The sequence below is a fragment of the Rhipicephalus microplus genome, chromosome 1, assembly GCF_043290135.1.
Source record: "Rhipicephalus microplus isolate Deutch F79 chromosome 1, USDA_Rmic, whole genome shotgun sequence".
Lineage (NCBI taxonomy): Eukaryota > Metazoa > Arthropoda > Arachnida > Ixodida > Ixodidae > Rhipicephalus > Rhipicephalus microplus.
In genome coordinates this window covers 181,890,517-181,911,842 of record NC_134700.1, presented here as the reverse complement: position 1 = coordinate 181,911,842, position 21,326 = coordinate 181,890,517, and the positions used below count along the sequence as shown (strand labels likewise).

The window sequence follows — 21,326 nt, the reverse complement described above, 5'->3', positions numbered from 1 at the left end:
TTTGAAGATATTCAATTATGGATTAGACGCTTCACCGAATGCACTAAAATTCTTGCGGCTTATTTTTTTTTTTGTGACAGCACATGGATTAACCCTCATACCACACATTATGATCGAAAATTGGGTGTCATGGCTTCTTTGAAGGATTTTAAGCGTGACTTCAATTATGTTTTTGTCACTGCTACCTATTACCGCTTCTCACGAGTGCTTTCTTTTTTTACGCAGAATCACCACACCGAGGCTGCTGTAACTGGGAGCAGCAGCTGCATCGAACGCGATGTCCACAAATAACACGACCGCCGATGCAGCGGCGGAGGAGGAGGCCCGCCGACGGGCGAAGAAGGACCGCAAACTGATCAAGAAGTTCGAGAAGGAGAAGGAACGCATGCGCCGTGAGCTGGCCATGGTGGACGAGTACGCAGATCCCATCAAGGAGTTCCTGCCGCCAGAGGAAGAGGAGGACGACGACCTGCGCATGAAGGCCATCCAGGCTTTGCGAGAGTGGGTGCAGCAGCAGCCGCACTTCGTCAACTGCAGGACAGGTATGCGTGGTCTCACTCCGGGTGTCCACCGCTGTCTCAATGCGACAAAGTGTAAAGCAATAGATCTGAAGTCTTAATGAGTATGAGTCGCGATTTCATTCTTACAACACCACTTATTCACTGAGAACAAGTAGTGGCAGTCCATACACAGCCACAGTGGTCCCACGGGTCTGTACAGGACATCGAACAACACTCCGCAACCATGGCACATACTCTGTCTGAAGCATACTAGTGTCCACTATATGCATCTTTACACGTCTACCTGTGCCTTAGTGACGAAAGTTAAACCAAAAGTTTTCGATCCTTCAGTAGAGTTTACCAAGATTCAGACAGTGAATGTATCTCAACCTTGGCAAGATTCAGGTGCTATAGATGAATTTCATCCTTTTGTTCTTGGCAAACACTGCTGAGATGTTGAAAACAGTCGGTTTCTGGTTGCAAAACTTCCTTTTGTGAGAATTAACTCTTTACTAATCAGCGGTCATTTTTGCTTACCGTGTATTTGGTGCGACGATTGAAGGTATGGACATTTTTTTTTTTTGTAGCGGTGTCTCACGTTCACTTCGATCCCAATTGTGCCTGATCCGGTTGTAACTTCTTGACCATGATTATCTCTCTTACGCATGCTGCAAAAGAGAAACAATCTCTGCCGAAAAAGTTGATCCCGACCAGGTTAATTGCATTGTGAGAACCAGTGCAGCATATGACACCTGCACAACAAAAGATTCTAGCTTCCGATCTGAACGTGCACATCGAAAGTTGCCCAAAGTGTGCGCGTTTGAGTAACCGCGGCTTCATGCATTCCGTTTCTTCTTCCGCTGACTCGCCAAGTACTTATATTCAAAGAATGATACTCTTTATTGCACGTTTCGTAGCATTAGACAGAGCGTCTTAACCAAAGAAAGATCCCTCATGCTCACTCAAACTGAAAGCTATAACTGTTCTATATAATATCGCACCGCGTTGATGATCTTGTTGCAGTGGGACGTTTCAGACTGTTATCGTTCGCGTTTCTTTTTCGCGGCGGCCCTACAAGTGCAGTGGGTCTGCGCAGCTGTCAGAAGAAATAATACTGATTGGCGCGATGCAGGCTTGACGTATATTCCACTCCACCTGGTGTCGCACCGCCAAACAGTTGGCATAGAAATAAATGTACGCATTGTCACAGCTCATTGGGCGGAAATAGTACTTCACTTCCGGAAGGCGCTTTTCACCAGGAAAGGCTGTTTGCTTTTTCTGGTGAGAAGCCTCATGTTTTAAGAGCACTGCTCCACTGCTTACTATTGGTCGCAGCGGCTTTTGTACAAGGAATGACATCCGTAACGACACCGCACTGTCCGGTAGAAACGAAATAATATGTAGTACTGCAACGACCGTGAACAGTATTCGAACGTCACCGGGGCACTATTAGTAATTGTTGCGCAAGTCCTAAATCTTCCAGCACCTTAAACACCAGAAGGGACGGCACTCCCTAATTAAGTTAATAAGAAATGTGAAGGCACTAACAATCGACTTACCGAAGTTTTCTGTCGGAAAACGCACTTTTTCTTTGGCCGGCAGCCATCGTCAACAATGCTTCGAATGGAACCTTTTAAGTGTTTTCTGATATTATTAACCATGAAAGCTTTAGAATTTTAATGATTGGTAACGAACAGAACCGCATTTCAACATTTCTTACTGGCATCGCGTGAGTTTAGTTTAGCTGTGACAGTGCGTTGTTTTGTCACTCAAAAACCGTTGAGATGCTTTCAGATTAGGCCGACTTAAGGGCTGGCTGCACCAGACGTAAGTACTAAACCGCAGCGAATATTTGGGGACAGTAATTAACCAAAAAACCCGAACGAATACAACAATTCTTGGGCAGACTCACCCGCCACGCTGAGTGGTATATTATTAGTTCATCAGTGAAAGCACCTGACACCTAGTTCGTATTCAAATAAGCAGAGCATACGTGCCATCTTGCTGAGAATAAATGAAACAGATAACATTGTTCAAACGTGTTTTTGCTTCACCTTCCTGCGGCCGTGGGGAAACAGTCGCCTTACATGGAGTGGAGGGCCACGTGACCTTCCCTTTACCGGCGCCAAATTTTCCGTTGGGAAACAGTTTTCTGGAAACGCTGACATGCACCATAATATAGGCGCGTAAACAAAGAAAGGCCGCGGGGTTTCTATGTTTGGCGGCAATACGGGCGCTCGAAGGAAACAAGGGCTGGCGTATACAGCACGACTCATTCACGCTAATAAGTAAACATAACGCTTATTTCTATTCCTGCATACGTGCGGTGCCGAGCACGCTGAAAACGGAATGGCGCCGTTGCCGCACGGTTCCACGCCCCTGCTGTTCCTTTTCGTACCACTTCCTGGCTCAGCCAGGCTAGATCACAGACAAAAAACACGTCTATAAGTGCGCCCTCTAAAACACCACCTGCACTCACCGCATCTGTGGGAGCTCATTTCCTATACTTTTTTGCTCGCCGCTTGCGAAGCTTGCCATATGTACGCTTTGGGGTGTATTTCTAGGGCAGGCGGCCGAGTACCCGCCAGGGTCAAGTGTACACTCGGCGTACAAAAAAAAAAGCGAGGGTCGTGGTGAAGGAAGCTCGAGCACCAAAGACTGCACGAGCGGGCTACATGATTGCCCGTCGTGTGCATCCGTGACTCGAATTCACGACCCACAAGCTGTATTTGTCTTTTGGACCTATACGAATGGGGCGTCGCTTGCTATCGACATGGTAGCACGGTTTCGCGGTTGTGATTGGCGGGTTTAATCCTTCCTGTAAACGCTAAACACTATCATTCGAACGTGCAGGGTGCAGTTTTTTTTCACCACGCACGGGGAACGAGCCAGTGGCATGCATCGCGCTTCATGACATATTATGAGGCGCACCCTCTGTTTTGCTACACTATATATGTGTGCAAGACAATTTCACATTCTGGAAAGAGTGCAGCCTACATGAGCTTCTGTTTTAGCCTTTCTGTACGGAAGAAAAGGAAGAAAAAGATGAGTTTAAGCATTCAAACGTGAACGCAACCACGCGATCTTACGGTTGCTGCAGACAACGGAAGTCGACGTTGCGGCCGCTGACGAATGATGAAGTTTACCGCAGGCAATGACAGACTACTTTTTATGCCCAAAATTATGGAAGGAAAATGATAAATATAAAGCCACTAAACGCTCCGAAGTATATTGAGCCAGCATGTCATTCTCTATAACAGGATGAAAGCTTCTTTTATTTTAGTTATTTCTTTTCTTTTCTGTTTTCACAAGGCCTTTTTTACCTCCGACTTCAATGTCCCTGCATGGAATAGGTGTAGGTGTATTTTTAGGTCGCTTAGTCTTGCCACCTAGTAGCGTTCATAAGCACATTTTATAGACGTAGTTTGGCTTTCAAAATGCAGGCAACACATTATACCGTAGTCAGTTGTTATTCATGAAGTACTTATTGTCTTGCGTTCGTTTGACAGTGGCGGAGTACAGTCTTGCTGTTTTTCACGTCTGCCGTAGTTCCTGATTGATGTCCGTGTACGCAATTTATTTTAAACTTGTTTTCCTACCAACTAAATTTAGGTACTTGTGTATGTAGAACGCGGCCTTTTGTGTCTTGGTCGGTAGCTTAAAAAACTTTCTCTGGATTGAGGACCATTTGGTGGAGCTGTTACTTTTGGGCACAATTTGCGTATTTTGTCATGCTCGTTCTCTGAAGCTTCACGCCAGTTAGGATTGGCAAGGGTACACAATTACTGTCGTCGACAACAACATGGCGCTGCTGACGAGTGCTTCCGTGTGCACGACCTCAGCTACAAAGGCGGAGACGATGACCATAGCCTTAGCCGTAAAATTTAAAGAGCGTAGAGGAGAGTCATCAATTATTTTATCCGATTTCCAGGAGGCCTGCCGGCTCTATTTAACTGGCCACCTTCCAGCAATGGGGCTCAAGCCGCTAGGACCCAAACTCACTCACCACCATCGCTTGATCTGGTGCCCGGGGCACGCTGGGCTCGAAGGCAACGAAAGGGCGGGCGCTCTAGCTCGCGCGTTTTGTAATCCGAGCTAAGAATATCTCTCTGTCAATGACCATAGCAATTTTACATAGAGAGATTCTCGTTCACCAGTGCTTCACGCGGCAAAATGTAGAAGACCTCACAAATTTTTTATGGGGAAGAGGCCGCCGACCTTTGAAAAATTCAGACAAATCTATTTCCCCATGTAATGAAGTCACATGGTATACACACAATGCTTTGTGCGGCCGTGTGTCCGTCGTGCAGCAGTAGGCCGACTCTCTACCACATCTCGTGGGGTTCCGATCGTAAACCAAGTGACTTAGCCGATTTTCTCGGCAAACCTCCAAAACCTAGTGTGGAGCAGTGGGAGGCTCAACTCGCCAGCTCGGACCCTGGAGTGCAGCTCCTCGATCAAGTCCGGCGGGCGGCTAAGGCCAGTGGAGACTTGTACACAAGGCCGCAACCATAGAAGCTCCAAAATCCTTCATTTCCTTTTTTCTTGAATAAAGTTTCACTCTCACGTCACGGACGCATTACGAAGGTAACAGTAACTCGTTGTCTATATCCATAAAGCAAGTGTTAATATTTTTTATCTTTACCTGGTTTCAAGTTCGTTATTATCATTCACTCAAAGGTTTGAAATACCCCTTCACCAGCGCTCACGATATTCTTATGGGCCGCTACTATAGTGTTCGTCTGGGTAATCAACACTTAGCCCTACAAGCTGTTCCGCGAAGAGATCTACACAACGTGTTCTTCCTAGGCCACCTGTCGCTTTACAATTGAAATCGTAATAAATATTACCCGCAAAGTAGAAGTCGTTGAAAGAAACCCAACACGCACAGGCACAACAGACAATAATGCCAAGGAATGTATAAGGGAAGTTACTAGAACCAATGTAATGTAAATAAGAAGAAAGAAAAGTTGGTGAAAAAATAACTTGCCGTGAGCAGGAATCAAACCTACGACCTTCGAATAACGCGTTCGATATATATATATACATATATATATATATATATATATATATATATATATATATATATATATATATATATATATATATATATATATATATATATATATATATCTGTCTACCGCGTCACTCATTCTGTAGTCATTGAATAACTTTATTGCTGACTCTGTATTTTTTTTTTCTGTGTCGCAGATGACAAATTCCTGCTCAGGTTCTTGCGCGCACGCAAGTACTGCATGAGCTCCGCACAGGAGACCCTGGACAAGTACCTCACGGTCAGAACGCAGTACCCCATATTCTTCAAATGCCCGGACATCTACGATGAGTCCCTGCGTGATCTCTTGGCGAAGGGGTGAGCGGTGAACACCGACATTTGTGGTTGTATGCTCTTGCAGGAATTTTTCGTACATACATTCGAACGCGGAAACAGCACCCGACTCGGCATGTGCAGTACGTGAGCGATACTGCTTTGCGCCATAGGCAGCTGCAGCGCTGAACAAAGGTTGAATTTTCTTTTGTCGAAGGGCAGAATAAACGTCGCTAGTAATCTGTGCACAATAAACGCGGCAGAAGTGCGTAATCTGCCCGCGTAGTAGGTAAATTCTTATTACAATCGATGCTGTTGATCAGTAGTATTCATTTCCCGATTTTCTACCTTATGTGCACAAATGCAATTTATGAAATCAGGTTTTCACCGCAAAGGCAAATAAACTAATGCAAGAGCAATAAGTTGCAACGTTGTGGAAAGGAAGGTTGGCAGCTAACTCTTTTCAATCTGATGTCGCGTTTCACTATAAACGCTGGGGTAAGAGAAGGCGGCCGTTCCAAGGAGAGATGCTTTTTTTTCGCAGTCTATTCGCGTTGAGAGTGCAATACGCAGAAGGACATACGAGCCGTCCGCTGATGACTGCCGATTGTGACCACAAACTTCAATCAAAGTTAACAGCTGCTGCCCGAGCGACAACCCCCTACTCATTTGTTCATGCTCCTTCAAGACAGGCGGGGCGATTCCTATCCTGTTTTAGCATTCAACGGCAAGTCTAACATGTGGAGGGATGTATGGAATGCAGCCTCAGTCTCACGAAGATGGGAAGACGGGTTGGCTTGTTTGATGTCTGCTTGAGCAACGTGTGACACCCTTGCTGGCGCGCTTTTTTACGAGGGAGTAGAACATCAGATGTACGGGGGATGTTATCCATGACGGAACATGACGGCCACGGCGACACCGACAGCAAAAGTCTGTTGGATGATCTGCATGAATGATATCGCAATAATAACAGTATTATACAGGTTCAAGGGCATTCGCAATGTTAATCAGCAGCGTCCTCGTTAATCCTGCAACTATTGTGTTCCTGGAGCATGGGATACACGGGTGCTTTACAAAAAAATAATACATTTGCAACAGTACATGCAGGAAATTAAATTTTATATGTCCGTTTTCTTTTTGCCATCTCCCTTGCACAGGTACTTCTTCCCACTCTTCGAAAAGGACAGTCAGGGGCGCACAGTCGTGTTTGGATTAGCAGGTAAGTGCGCCTAAGTCGTGCGATCGCCTGCCAGCTCGGTCAGGCATGTAACACTCGCAACTACATCATCGTCTCCGCATTATTCAAGTAACACTGGCTTTATTCACTTGGTGACTGCCTTTTCGCGCATCTTCTTTGCGCACCGTATTTTTTATATTTGACGGTGATAATTTGTACAACCATTCCATTTGAAAAGTAATGGCAAGCATTAGTAATCACACAGCCCATTCATCACCTTCTTGTGTTACTCCAACTATCTCAGTCTAGCCTCCTGACTATCTCTCTGTTTTATTATATACAAGCTCTTGTTTTCACGATCAACTGATACATACGCCTAAGTGTCTCTATATCAATTAGATGAAGCATCCTATGCTACCACGTGACGAAACAAGAGGGTTCTCAGAAAAGGCTTTCGTGTGTGTTCGCTTCTTTTTTCACCTCCTACGTAGGAATCACTTCATGTCAACATAAGCCAATTAGCGCATCAGTCAATCTTCGGTAACTCGTTTTCAGGTTGCACACCGCGAACATCAGGTATTCTCTCAGATTCTGTAATATGGCCCCCTTCGTTACATATTGAGCTTCAGATTGCAGCTGAACAATAAAGGGGGAGCTATTTAAGCGTCACACTTCTGCGTCACTCCTAGAGATTGGTTATTCTTTTAAAGATGAAATGGAGATAGGTATGAAAAGAGTTGGGGAGGGGTGTCGTTCCTAAGCGATATCTGTGATGAGGACTGCAAATTATGTTTGATCATATGGTCTCTCCGTTGGCCCCTAGGTGGGAGCCCACCCCAGAAATCTGTCGGAAATTAATAAAGTCTACATCTCTCTATCTCCACTGCAAAGGAGCACTTGTCCACCGTGCATCAAGAATTTCACAACGTGCGAGCACAGTGGTAACTGCTCAAAACCGTGCCCTCGATTTGAGCAGCTGTACGCGGAACAGGCAAATAAATTTTTATTATTTGCGGTATGGAAATAGCTAGAGATATTTGATAACAACGCAACGCCTGGTTAATGTATCATGCACACTATGTAGGTAAACAAGTACGACAGTGACAAGGCGCACGTAACCCACATATTTTACACTTATCCGGTTGTGAAAACCCCCTTGAAGAAAAGAAATGAGCTGAACGCGGTATTAGAAATTCATTCCATTAAATGACGGCTAAACTAACTGAACAAGTAATGCCTTGTGGAAAACATAAGCCAATTACTTGGTCCCGACAGAATGTTCGGAGTACTTACAATTTCATGCGAGTAATCTTTTATGTAGGCTCAATCGAATACCAAAAATTTATCCATTTATTCAAAGATCGGTAGGTTTGTACTAATGCGTGGAAGCTGGTCGATCCTCACGTGTTTAAGCTAACTCCATATGCCACTATGTTGTAGATGGTTGTTGTTGCTGTGCTTTGATATGTCGTAAGTAGGTTTGGTACGTTGAAAGTTCCTTGACGGTCAGTCATCTTCAATGTGCCAAGCTTTGCGCGTCTCAGTGCAACAGCTCCCTGAAATTCTCGCCTGCATCCCTTACCCATCTGAAAGCAAATATATTCAAAACATCATATCAGTGCTACCCTTTCTCCCACCCTCCAAAGTAAAACACCATGAATACCCCCCTCCCCCTAAAAACGTTCTAGCGCCACCCTTGTGTGGCATTGCAGCTACCCGTGTTTGAATCCCGTCTCGCGAAGAATTTTTTTTTTTTGGGGGGGGGGGGGGGGGGCAAGGATCTATTTTTCTTCTTTCAGATTTTTCTCTGTTTTTCTACTCGTTGTCTCACCCACCAGGATTACTACAAGTCATGCCGGCGAACTCTTTATCTCTCCAATACCTTTCATTCTCCACTCGTTATATCTGTGCCGATTTGTCTGGTCACCCCTATTTTCTTCAATTCTTCTGTTCATAACCGCTTAGAAGTCGGCGCACGCGTACTTGAAGCGAACTGGACAACAATGAGGAGGGAGAAGACAGTGTGTGCTCGTGCACGATGAAGACAGTTCTCGGTCCCTGCAAACATTTTGCGCCGAGCTGGAGCCACTTCGCTGTTAAAATAGTGTAGCTTTCTTGCCCATAAGGTGCCCATAACACGAAACGGTGCTGCGTGGAACAACGGCAAGAAAAAATTAAATTTGGTTTTCTTGTAACGAGAAGGTACCGCCACTGTCTCTATAGGGTGAACTAAAGCGTAAAATTTACGCGATGGCGTTAAAGAGCTCGTTTCGCAGAAGTTCTGACGTCGGCGTCGGTGTAGTTGGTTGTGAGCGAAAAATCATCATCTTGTGTGTTACCGAAAAATTGAGAACGGTGCAAACAAAGTAGGTAAATAATAAAATATCCTGAAGCAGAGCGGGGAATGAAGCAGGCCTGTTTGGGTCCAACTGGGGATCGAACCAGAGTTGTTTGCGTGGCAAGCGGATGTTCTGCCACACGGACCCGCCTCTGCTTGTGCAAACGGTGAGAACTTTTTTCCGCTTGAAAATGTAGTGAAAGTAGCTTTCATGCTTCACAAACACACGCGTCCTGTATACATGTTTCGCAATGCAACATAAAATATTGCAATAATAATGCGTGGTACAAGAGTACATTGCTAACGGGCGTCAGAATATGTGATTATCATAATGGCTCCGTGGTTGAAAGCCGGTACCCCACTAGAAAAGGCACACACGCTACTGCACCTATTCCCCGAAGGCCACGTATAGTTGGTGCATAGCAAATTCGAAAAGGTTTCATGCACTAAGTGTTTGAAGTACGCACTAGAAACAACATGTCGCTATTGCGTTCAACTCCTAAAGGCGAAGCTTTAGTGTCCCCAAATTATTTCTAGGTCGCCGTAGATTCGAAATAATTTCAATGACTGGGATGTTTTACTTGCAACCACGGCAGCAAAAGTTGAGAATAAAGAAAAATGCCTCTGCTAAATAGGCTGTTATCGAGCCATGCGTGAGTAGAAGTATAGGCTATGCAAACGCTACTGCAGTTCTTGCGGTTCATTGGCCTTTCTGAAACTATGTATTATAACGCACTTCCTGGAAGTGTTTATGTGTTTACTTCCTTTTTGGGGGTTGTCTCCCTCAGCATCTTCTTTTGAACATCTATTTACCCAACCAGTAGCAAATCGTAAACAAATATGTCATTAACTTTGCTGTTTTTTTTTTCATCTCTCTCTGGCCTCTGAGTATGTGTAGTATGCGCGAAAGAATAATGCTCGCTAAAGACCATGTGGTGAGGGCAACTGCGACCAGGGTTGCTACGAAGCGCCTAGTGAGAGTGTGCCACATGGTACCGAAACCTTGTAAAGGTATGGCAACAGTGGAGGGCGTGTTCCCCAAGAGCCATCTCAAAAACAAGCACCTACAAGAACGTCTTAGCTTAGCGTCAGAGGAAGCTGGCTTATGCTATACTTGCCTGGCATCTTGCCCGCTCCTAGGATTCCTTTCTTCCTCCACGACACTCGCGGTTGAAAATTTTCGATTGAACGTTTCGAGCACTGTCGAAACTTCAACATACACCTTCCTCGGTGTTATCGAAGCTGGCGTTGGGCACTGGGTCCGCCCCCCATCTCCTCAGACGGAAAGTCAGCTGCGCTGATACGAGTAGCGTCAAGCGGTATTCAGTTGTACGCGGAAACTAGTATGGCGCCAGTCTTCAGTCGCGAAAAATTCAAGCTTGCGTAGTTCCTGCACTGAAACAAGCAGCATCGATATGAGGCACGTGATTGAGATAAGGCGAGCACTGAGCAGGAACAGGCATTGAACCAGCTGCCTAAGTACATCTAATTCTACGAACCTTGACGTTATTATCTCCGACGTCGATCTCGCACGCTTTTCGCAGCCTCAGAGCCAGCGCACCGAAGCTTCTAGCAATATGTGACCTGAAGGGCAGGGGTGAAATAGCGCCGCGTGGCGTACTGGCACAAGCTTAGACGTTTCGCGCAGCTCGTTGAACCTTCCCCACTTTTCATTCAAGCCTGCATCCGGCGGAGACACTGACAGAGCATCAAATAAAAAAAAAGGCGGAAGAGTGGAGATTTTCAGGCCTAGCGCCACCATTGCTTAGTTAAAGCTCAGTCAATTTGTCCTGTCAATGCTGCTGGGATAAGGGAGCTTGAGAAAATTGATACACATTGCTGAATTGGGAGCTTAGGGTGAGGGCTGCAAGTGACAGCCACGAAGTCACACGATAACGTGAACAGTGCCCGTGCACTTCAGAGGGTGCTCTTACACGACCATAGTGGACATTTCCGCGATGAACACGGTGCGCTAGATCACACCGCCGCCGTTACCGAGACTATCATTTTCGTCAAGCCCGCAAGTTGCACATAACTTGCTCTAATTGACTCCGAAGATACATTTTTTAAGGGCGATAGTCTTTCTTGGGGACCTTCGACGCAAAAATTTTGGTCTGTCTGTCTGTCTGTCTGTCTGTCTGTCTGTCTGTCTGTCTGTCTGTCTGTCTGTCTGTACATTTGTCTATTTGTCCATTCTTAAAGGCATCGGGTACTTGAAACGGCCGACCCTATCCACAGCGCCCACCTATGTTGCTCAAGGTTGAAACTTCATGCTTGTGCAATTGTCAATTAAAAAAAAGCAATTACTGCGCATGTCCGGGGCACCATAACGATACGTATATATTCTGAATGTGTGTCTTTTACTAGAAAAGGCATACATAAGGAATTTTAAGGAGCGTAGCGCTTATCACGCTGCGCTGACCATGCAACGCTTGCACGGAAAGGCGAGTGTTTCCAACGCTTTGCTAAAACGAAACGGTAGTGGCACCTACCCGTCGCCTTGCGTTCTACACCTTATCACCTCTGAGGCGGGCGCGCACATCCGTCTCTGAGCCACGCGCTTTGTTTTTTAAGACAACTGCCAGATGGCGCTTATGTCTCACGTGTGACGTGACTTGATGCGCTCGTTCACCTCCGCTGCACGCTCGAGGCACTCTAACGCAGCGCCTCCAGTATACCATTCACCGATTTTCTCGCGCAGAACATCAAATAAATGTCTCTTTCGCTTTCTCCAGACGCAAGATTATCGTCTTTCAATGGCATATGCACTGCACCATGCAGATCCGGGGCCAGTTTTTTTTTTCTTAGGGCTCACTCAGGTTCATAGAAATTTTCACTCGGATAGACTACCTTGAGCGATACTTGCCAAAATTTACTGGTCTTTCGTGAACTCTGACTCATTGGTAGGTCCTAACCTGTGTGAACCCGAGTTCATAGACTAATTAGTGAGTTATAAAACCTATGTTTTTAGAATTTAGGAAAGTACTTAAACTTGTTGCCTCTTTCTCTTTCAGTGTCATTCAAGGTAGTCGCACCATAATGCCAAAAATGTGTTCGCTCACGCTGTTCTAGCGTCCATATTTCGCGGTCTATCCCAGAATCTCTAAAACAGAATGGCCTAACCTTTTAAGGGCAAACCTCATTATGGTCTAGGGCAGTGCATAGCCAACACAGCATATATCCACAGACAGACAGACAGACAGACAGACAGACAGACAGACAGACAGACAGACAGACAGACAGACAGACAGACAGACAAATGCTTCACCCCATTCATCATCATTATTCACTCCATCGATATGCTGTGAATTTTTTTTTTCATTTCAGCGTCTCATTAACTAGAACAAAGGCCCGGTGTACCAACATTAGCAAGTTTGTTGCATACCTGTTTTTTGATAATGATACGTGCATTCACGACAACGATCAGATTTATTGGAGCTTGACGTGAGTCAGGTATTGAATTGGCATAGAGAGAGAGAGAGAGAGAGAGACAGAAAATTATTTTGAGGAGGATGGAGAGGTGGGCCGGAGCTAGTACACTCTCAGCTGCTACTCTGCACGAGAAAAAAAAAGCAAACAAATATGATGAGGTATGATGATGGGGACAGGAAGGTGATGAATATGTGCAATAGTCACGTATAAGAATAATTTCCTTACAGGTAAGACCAACTTACTGGACAATAAGCTCAACCGACGTGAATGTGTAAATCTCCACAAAAACGAAATTGCCGTATTTCGGTGATGTCTGGCCTTAACTCATTTTACGTGAGAAAATTGTTCTAAGCACGAATAAACTTGTCAGAGTTTACTGTAGCAAACTCGGACAACTAGTAAACACGAGGCCTTGCACATTTCATAAATGGCTAACATTGTGAACTTGCGCAGGTGCCCTGGAACCGCGCATCCACAAAACAATCGACATCTACCGGGCGTTCTCAATGAGCTTCGAGGCGCTGCTGGAGGATGAGGACAACCAGAAGAATGGCCTCACCTACATCCTTGACGAGAGCGGATTCAGGCTAAGTCACTTGGCGCACGTCAACCTTAGGGATGTCCAACGAGTCATGATCAATGGCGAGGCAAGTGCTCCTCTCATTGGTAGAAAGTTACCTTCTTTTAAGGTGTAGGTGTGTACTTAGATCTATGATAAGCACTAGTGTCGATGAGTCGCGCATCTCCTCCGTCTACATTGAGAGCTTCGTAAACAATAGACGAAGGGGAGGGTGATTGCGCGCATTATTAGCTTTAAACGCTGCATTAGATGAATTCCCGTCAATATTCGATTCGTCCTGGTGCTCCATCGTTTCACTTTATTCCACGTAGTATGAAAGTCCTCAGCCCATATTCTGTATGCAGCCAATTCATCCTTGCATCATTGGATTGTTCTAAGAAGTGCTACATTGCCTATAGTTATGGAGGAACGCGAGCTGTGTTACAAAATAAAACAGCTTTGCATAATTTCTAGCCAAACCCTTTTGCACTCTAATGATGTAGCACACAGTTATGATGCAGCGCAGAGTTTTGCACTCTAATGATGTATAGTTGCAAGTTATGATACAAAATGTTCAGATATCGCTATCCTATAAATTTTCTGGAAAGTTGTTCGTTGTACGAGAAGAATCTGCCTTCTTCTGGGAAGTACCATTTACTGCAGGAAATAACTGTTTTACTGAGACCCTAGGTTCTAACTGTCCTCATAGAAGAGAGGTTTGTGTCATGTTGGTCCAGAATTAACAAAGAATTAACCATCAAAACAGCTCTTGTACAGCCATTGAAAAAACGTCCCTTTCTATAGGAAAGTGTGCTCTAACGACATAACTATGAGTCATACACTACCAACAAAAAGTTTTTTTTTTCACGGCATAAGCACTCTCATGCAAAAATTGATGTGCTACATTCATAACTAAAATCTTCAATATATATACACACAGAAATAGCATACATGCAGGGCAGTTGCTGTTCTGCGTACTAAGGCTTGTTTCGCAAGTTGCAATACGCCATCATGGAGTACCTTCAGCAAGAGCAGGGGTGCGGCAACACTCGATGTGTCCACGGTACCCTAATGCGCCAACTTGAAGATGCCATGGACCAACTCCCTCATATAATTTAACAGGAACGAGTGACTTCAAGTCTCTGACGTATATTTTTCGTCATACCTAGGTTATCTAGATATACTGACTTAAAACAAGATGAATGTGGGGCTAGCAATGAATTCTATACAACAACCAAGCCTTTGACATAAAATCAAAACGTAGCCACTTTCACTATCGGGCTGCGAGCAGTGCTCATACAAAGCGAGAGACACTTGAGATTTTTTGCAGAAAGGACATCTCTTAGATACGGAGCTCAAGAAGGATGGATGAAAAAGAAGAAAATTGGCTTGTAAGTACGTGCGACAGGACAGAACATCTGGAATCTACAATCGACAACCTTAAAAAGTACTGGTTTTGTTGCACATGATATGTATAGAAATGTTCCTGTGACAGGAAGGTTACAAGGTAAAAACTTACTCAATCGAATCTACACAAATAACCTCTTACACCAGTGCAGCCTCAGATATTTACCGCATGAAAGTATATCATTTATTTTCTAACACTAAAACAGATCCATGACAGACCGAACATGGTGATACTTCAGACCCTGGCACGTATAACAACAAAGTACCATTCTTTTCAGGAGTTCCTGTTTCGGAAAAATGGCCAATTGGTTGGATTCATTGTCCAAACAGGGTAGAACATGAAACAAGCGAGAAATTTCAGTACAGAAGCGCTGATTTACAGCTAACTACACTTTTGAAATGAAAAAATAATGACATTATCGATGGCGCGCTCAACCTACTAAATTTAACAAAACATCCAAAGCATCATCACGCTTTTTCCAGACATGTTATCCCACGTTCATTAAGCGGGATCACCATGGCGCTAAGACATGGATTACTATTTTCCCAAATAGATATTGCTGCAGCCGTTTTTATTTGCAAAAATTTATTCTTTATTCTTTATTCATCAGATAACCCGCAGCACCCGAAGGCGTTATAGCAGGGGGGTTACATCAATAAATGACGTACATCTCCGTTCACCGACACAATACAACTTTGTTCACACATAAATAACTGAAATACATTTTCGTTCACACACATAGCAGAATTTTGTTCACACACAATATATCTTCGTTCAGGTTACATGGTGTCACAGAAAGGCTGGCTGCTCTTCGTCACTGTCAAGTTGCACATCTGGATAACACGCGACAATTCCAGCAGGCCCCTTAACTTCTTTTGTTGTATACTCTAGGTTGCGTGTGTAATTCTATATTTTCTGTTTAAGAGAGGAGCTTTTCGGGGTTTTCACTGCGCGGTATAGTGCGAACAGAAATCAGCATTATCATCAGCCGGTACACGCTTGCTTCATCTTCTTCAACTTCTGCTTCAACTCCCACATAACGTGCACGAATTTGTCCGACGTGAAATTCTGTGGCTATTATGAGCGAGTCAGGTATGTAAATAAAAATTATGTAAGGTGACGTAAGAACTAGTCACGGGAATAAAATCACGTGACATTCCTGAAGTTGTCACACGTCTAAAATCACCTAACATCGCGCATTACAGCCGCGTCAGCAAAATCGCATAACACCACCTAAAACCAGCCACATCACTAGCAATTTATTATTATCGCGTAACATTTAGGAGCCTAAAAACCACGTAACATCATCGAACTAGTCATGGGACTAAAATCATGGGACATGCCATAACAACTGATCACATGACTAAAAATCACGTAACGTACGGCAACATGAATTAATGTAACTAACATCACTCAATAAGTGTTCATAGGACTTAAATCATGCAACACCGCATGACAGCTGTTTCCCGTCTTAAACCACGAAACAAGTAGAAAAGTGACTAAAATGACGTATCATAACATGGTGTCTAATGATATGTTCCTGCCAAAACCATGTCACAGCTAGTTGTCTGGCCTGCTCCTTCAAAAACCACGTAACAACTAGCCACGCTTAACACCTAACGACTAGTCGCATGACTCAAATCACATGAAGTCATTCAACAGCAAGCCACATGACATGTTGTCGCCATGAAATATGTAACAGCTAGTGACATTACTAAAATCACATCACGTAACAGCGTGCCTTGTCACACGTTCCCGCCATAAACAACGTAAGAGCTTGTCATGTGACTAAAATCATGTAACCCCACGTGATTGCTAATAATTTGGCATCTTCTCGTTAAAACCAAGCAACACATAGTCATGTGACATGTTCCCGCTAAAAACCATATAACAGCTAGTCGCGGGACCACAGTAACGTAACAATTTCTAACAACAAGCCACTGGACCTAATCACCTGGAATCATATACTTAGTCACATTACTTCTTCCCGCCAAAACGACGAGAAACGTATACGTAAGATGAGGAACCGACCGAAACTGGATAAGAATAGCCAAGTCTAGCCATACTTGATACTTCTAGCAAAAAGTTAGCATCTCTAGCAAAACTTCGCTATGTTCAACATCAGCTCTGTTGTAGGTTCCAGCCACAAATGTAAGCGGCATTTTTTTTTCATTTGAACGAAATATACAGTTATCAATCAGCTCTCGCCTTGTGCAGTTTTGCCTTTGTCAGGTTCGCTACACTGTTGAAGCCTGAATCCTGTTTCAACATCATCGAGTACATCCTACACATCCCCCTGCCATCTGTATAATACTCACTAACGCCCGTTGTCTCCGGCTAGTTAAATTACAAAAAAACTTTGCTTGTAACGCATGAAACGTAACAAAACATTCCCCCTTCATAATATCGATTGATGTATAATCACGGGAACTTAAGCGAGCACAGCACAGCTGTGCTTGTACTCAAGCCACATGTGATGCCATACACCGAAAGAATATTCAACATTCTTGAACGTTATTTCTTGACGTGAATTAGCATTCACGAAAAAGGAGCGCCCTTTTATGCACTAATTCGTGCCCACAAACAACGTTCAACATACCGTGCTAACCAGCTCCAAGATGTGTTCTTAAACTATGCCGAACCATTGTTGAGGTAAATATAAAATGTTGCTGCACGGCGCACAGATTTCTACTTTTGTTTGCCTTTAGATAACCTGCCAGAAAGAAACTAGCGAAGCTGTTGTCACTGTGCTATGCCAGCGCACCTAAACAATTTACAAATAAACGACCAATGGGAAAACACAATTTTGTTAGATGCACCATGTCTCCACAGTTGAAGTGAACTTGATGTTGTTTTCTGACTGATTATCACTTGCGACTTTGCGGCATCTTTCATGCTGCCCAAACAAGTAGAATCGTGTTTTATGCATTAATACTAACGGTGCATGATCACTGACCACAGCTGCTGTGCCGCCTGCCTACGTTTCTCCTCCGCAGAAAGGCTGGCCGATGCGCCACAAAAACATCCACTGGGTGAACGTGCCGAGGTACATCTCGGCCATCTACGAGCTGGCCCTGAGCATGTTCAGTCGGAAGCTGCAGAGCAGGGTATGCAGTTCACTCTGGAGCCCACTCAATAACAGTGATCTCACCTCATTAACTGTGTCACTTGCAGATGTTTGTCCACTTCGAGGTATCCAGTCTCCATGAGCACATAGCCCCCGAGATCTTGCCCCTGGAATTCGGAGGGAGCATTCCGATCAAGGAGATGGCAGGTAGGAAACCAAGTGTATCCACAGATGACACAGTGTTTAACATTTTTCGACCGGAAGCACGCAGAGACTGTCGCATTGGGCGGAGCTCTAGTAGGATGTCATGAAACAAATTTCATTCTGACAGCTACAAGTATACATCTTTGCCACCTTCAAATTCTTCTTAGACGTTGCATGCTTGTTCACTTCAAACTTCTCACTTCCCGTGAATATTTGGCATTTCATACGAATTTGGGCCACGCTGTTCCAGAAGTTCGTTTTAGAGTGTCTTTTTTTTTTAATTAGCCGATCCAAACAGCCAAAGACCTGATCAAGTTAAACATGATTTGTCATACACTTTCATGGGCATATAAAGTAGACCAAAGCCTTATGCTTGTGCAGAAGCCCTCTGCTTCTGCACAATGGTGAACAATTGAGAGGCCGTAGTCACTGCTCTCTTTTCTTATTGTTTTGTGATTTCACTGAAGCAGTAGTTTACTTGAGCAATTTACTTGATAAAGGTACTGTTTACAGGGCAAACATCAGTGGGCACAGCGGTGTACCTTACGCGAAAATATGGTCCTAAATACGCATTGTAGTCATTTTTACGACAAGGCTGCAGTCTTCAAATAAAAAATAAAAAAATTCAAGAGCAGGGACGTTCGGTTTGATATTAATTGTTGTGGTTTTGTGTCCCACAACTACTGTATGATTATGAAAAATGCCGTAGTGGAGGACTCCGGTAATTTCGCCCACCTGGGGTTCTTCAACGTGCACCTAAATTTACGCACACGGGCCTCACGGACGTTTGCCTCCATCGAAAATGCGACCGGGATTTCATCCCGCGACCTGCGGGTCAGCAGCCGAGTGCCTTATTAACTAGACCGCGGGTCAGGGATGTTCGGTTTGCCCAGTCGCCCTAAGTCACACTCTCATAAATCAGTATTTTAACCATTGCCTGGTACGAGTAGCCAAGACCATAAAGGGTAGAGAAGAAAAGTGAGGCAGGCTACTTTTGCGCTTAGCGAACTGAGGAGTGCTTCCTTTGTACCTTAATTTCTTGTAATAGCTTGGATTTGCTATTCTATTCTGCATTAAGTACATTGTGCTGAAGAGGTTGTATGAAAAGGAATAAGCGCACCTGACAGGCAGGCCAGCTTTATGGCAGGTGGGCATATATTTGTCAAAGGCACATTGTCAGTTGGCGGATTACTGTTAAATCGGGTTAGTCGTCATCTCCGACATTTGTTTTAGATTAAACACATTGCTGTTCACGTCCTTGCGCCACCAGCATCTGGCCGTCACTCGCCTCTTGATTTATCCCGAGCCTTACCTGCCTTTGCATACACCTTTGATCATGTTCATTGTCGTCATCGCATACGAGAAAATAGATGGTTGATCCCTCCCCATTTGAAATCGTTGTAGCATGAAAAAAAAGATACATCGTCACAGAAGTAGTTGTGCGCGGACCGCGCGCAAGAAATGAGTATGGCAATGATGCAATTGTACTCTAGTCCTATATTGGTATTTCTCAGCGTGGCATCTACCAAAAGCGTAGTAAACGGGGGAGGCGTTCGCATAGAATATGAGGCATGTTCTTGCCATTTTTAGCATTACCGCTGGTGGTGCATCGGCTAGTGTGCCCGGCTCGTATTTTCCCGAACCAAGAAGTGTTTATTTCCACATCGCGACCAAGTGCCACGCTAAATGTTTTCTTATTTTTTTTCTCTGTGACAGGTTCACTTGCATTCTTAATGACGTCATTTCCGTCACGAGAATGACGTCATCAAGAATTCGCACGAAGAAAATGCACTTGTGATTTCCATCGCGGAAGTGACGTCGAAATACTGGCGGAACTTAGAATGAAACGCTTTTGTGTTTAAATAGTGCAGTCTTTGAGGCACTGAGTTCTCTGCATGTGATCTTTTTCCTGATAGGAGGTCGAGAGGCCTTGTTCTAGCTCGTTATGCTAACAGTAAATCGCTTTGTACCCAAGCGGCCTGGATCAAGAATCTCGAGGAGAAACGGGACCTGCTGATGTCTCTCGACCATATGGGCATCGACGAGAGCAAGCGGCCCAAAAAGGAGAAACGTCAGGGCTACAGCCTCATGAGGCTATGGAACAGCATCACGCGGTTAGAGGTCTACTGATCGATCACCCGCCCTGGACTGACTTCACACTGACGACCCCCAGCGCCACAATATTGTGCTATAGAAATGTGGACACGCGCGCCCACACTTTCTCGCTCATGCGCACACCACCCTTTTTGTTCTTTGTTTGTTTGTTTCGTACTTGCGACACTCCTGCCTCACTGCGGGACAGCCACTCAGCCAATGCAAGAAAAAGACGCTTTTTTTGTTAATATCGGATAATAAACCCACACAACTTTCTTTTTTCACTCCGCACTGTTAAAGCAGCATTTTATAAAACCTCGCCTGGGAATCTCCGGACCTCGAAATGGTAAGTACAACTCAAAAAGGCCACAGCAAAAAGGTGCAAAGACCAGATAACCATCAGAATGGTAATAATAACGAGAATAATAATAGCAGCTATAATAATAATATTAACAATAATAATAATAATAATAATAATAATAATAATAATAATAATAATAATAATAATAATAATAATAATCAATTAGCATGTCATTGCCTTGCAGTGTCAGTAATGTTTATGTCACTGAGATTACAGTGGTTGTTGAAAAAATGAGTTCAAGTTCAGGTAATCGTCATTATTCTTATTGCCAGACGACACTTGTTCATACAGGCTATTGAGAAATAATGATACCTAAGTTTTTACGTCTCAGAACCACGATGTGATTATGAGGGGTGCCGAAGTGGATGGCGCCGTAAACTGTAACCACCTGGTATTCTTGAAGCTTTAGCGTGCACTGAGATCACATGACCCTCCAGCGTTTCCCCTCCACGAAAATGCGACCACCGCGGACGCAAGGGACACTGTGACCTTCGCCGCCCCACCACCACGGCGGGCAAGGCTAGTGAGAAGAAGTCAATTGTAATTTTTGAGCGACGTGTCAGGTCAGCTGGTTGCATCGTACAACGAATCAACACTGCATTGACGACAGCATCGTGCATGAGCATCGGAATCAACGCGAGAACGTTAAAGAGGTTGTTTCGCAGAAATTCCAGTGTCGGCTTCGCTGTCGTTGGTTATGAGCTGAAACTTCCGTTGTTCGGGAGGGAACATTCCAGAAAGATGCAATAAGTGAAAAATCACAGCATATCCACGGAGTGAATGATGATGACTGGGGCGAAGCGTACATCCATTTGTCTGTTAGTTCATCTGTCCGTCCGTCGATCCGTCTGACTGTCTAT

General features: G+C 44.4%; 1 protein-coding gene across 1 annotated transcript in view; it reads left to right on the top strand.

Moving 5' to 3' along the window:
* LOC119178237 (clavesin-2-like) overlaps positions 1 to 20,392 on the top strand; it is a 66,908-nt gene extending 46,516 nt beyond the window's left edge. The window contains exons 2-8 of the mRNA XM_075888578.1: positions 226 to 542; positions 5,712 to 5,871; positions 6,984 to 7,045; positions 13,227 to 13,420; positions 17,737 to 17,847; positions 17,915 to 18,014; positions 19,987 to 20,392. Coding sequence (XP_075744693.1) covers positions 278 to 542; positions 5,712 to 5,871; positions 6,984 to 7,045; positions 13,227 to 13,420; positions 17,737 to 17,847; positions 17,915 to 18,014; positions 19,987 to 20,141 — 1,047 coding nt within the window. The 5' untranslated portion in view covers positions 226 to 277 and the 3' untranslated portion in view covers positions 20,142 to 20,392. The remainder of the gene's footprint in view (positions 1 to 225; positions 543 to 5,711; positions 5,872 to 6,983; positions 7,046 to 13,226; positions 13,421 to 17,736; positions 17,848 to 17,914; positions 18,015 to 19,986) is intronic.
* Positions 20,393 to 21,326: the final 934 nt, after the last annotated feature.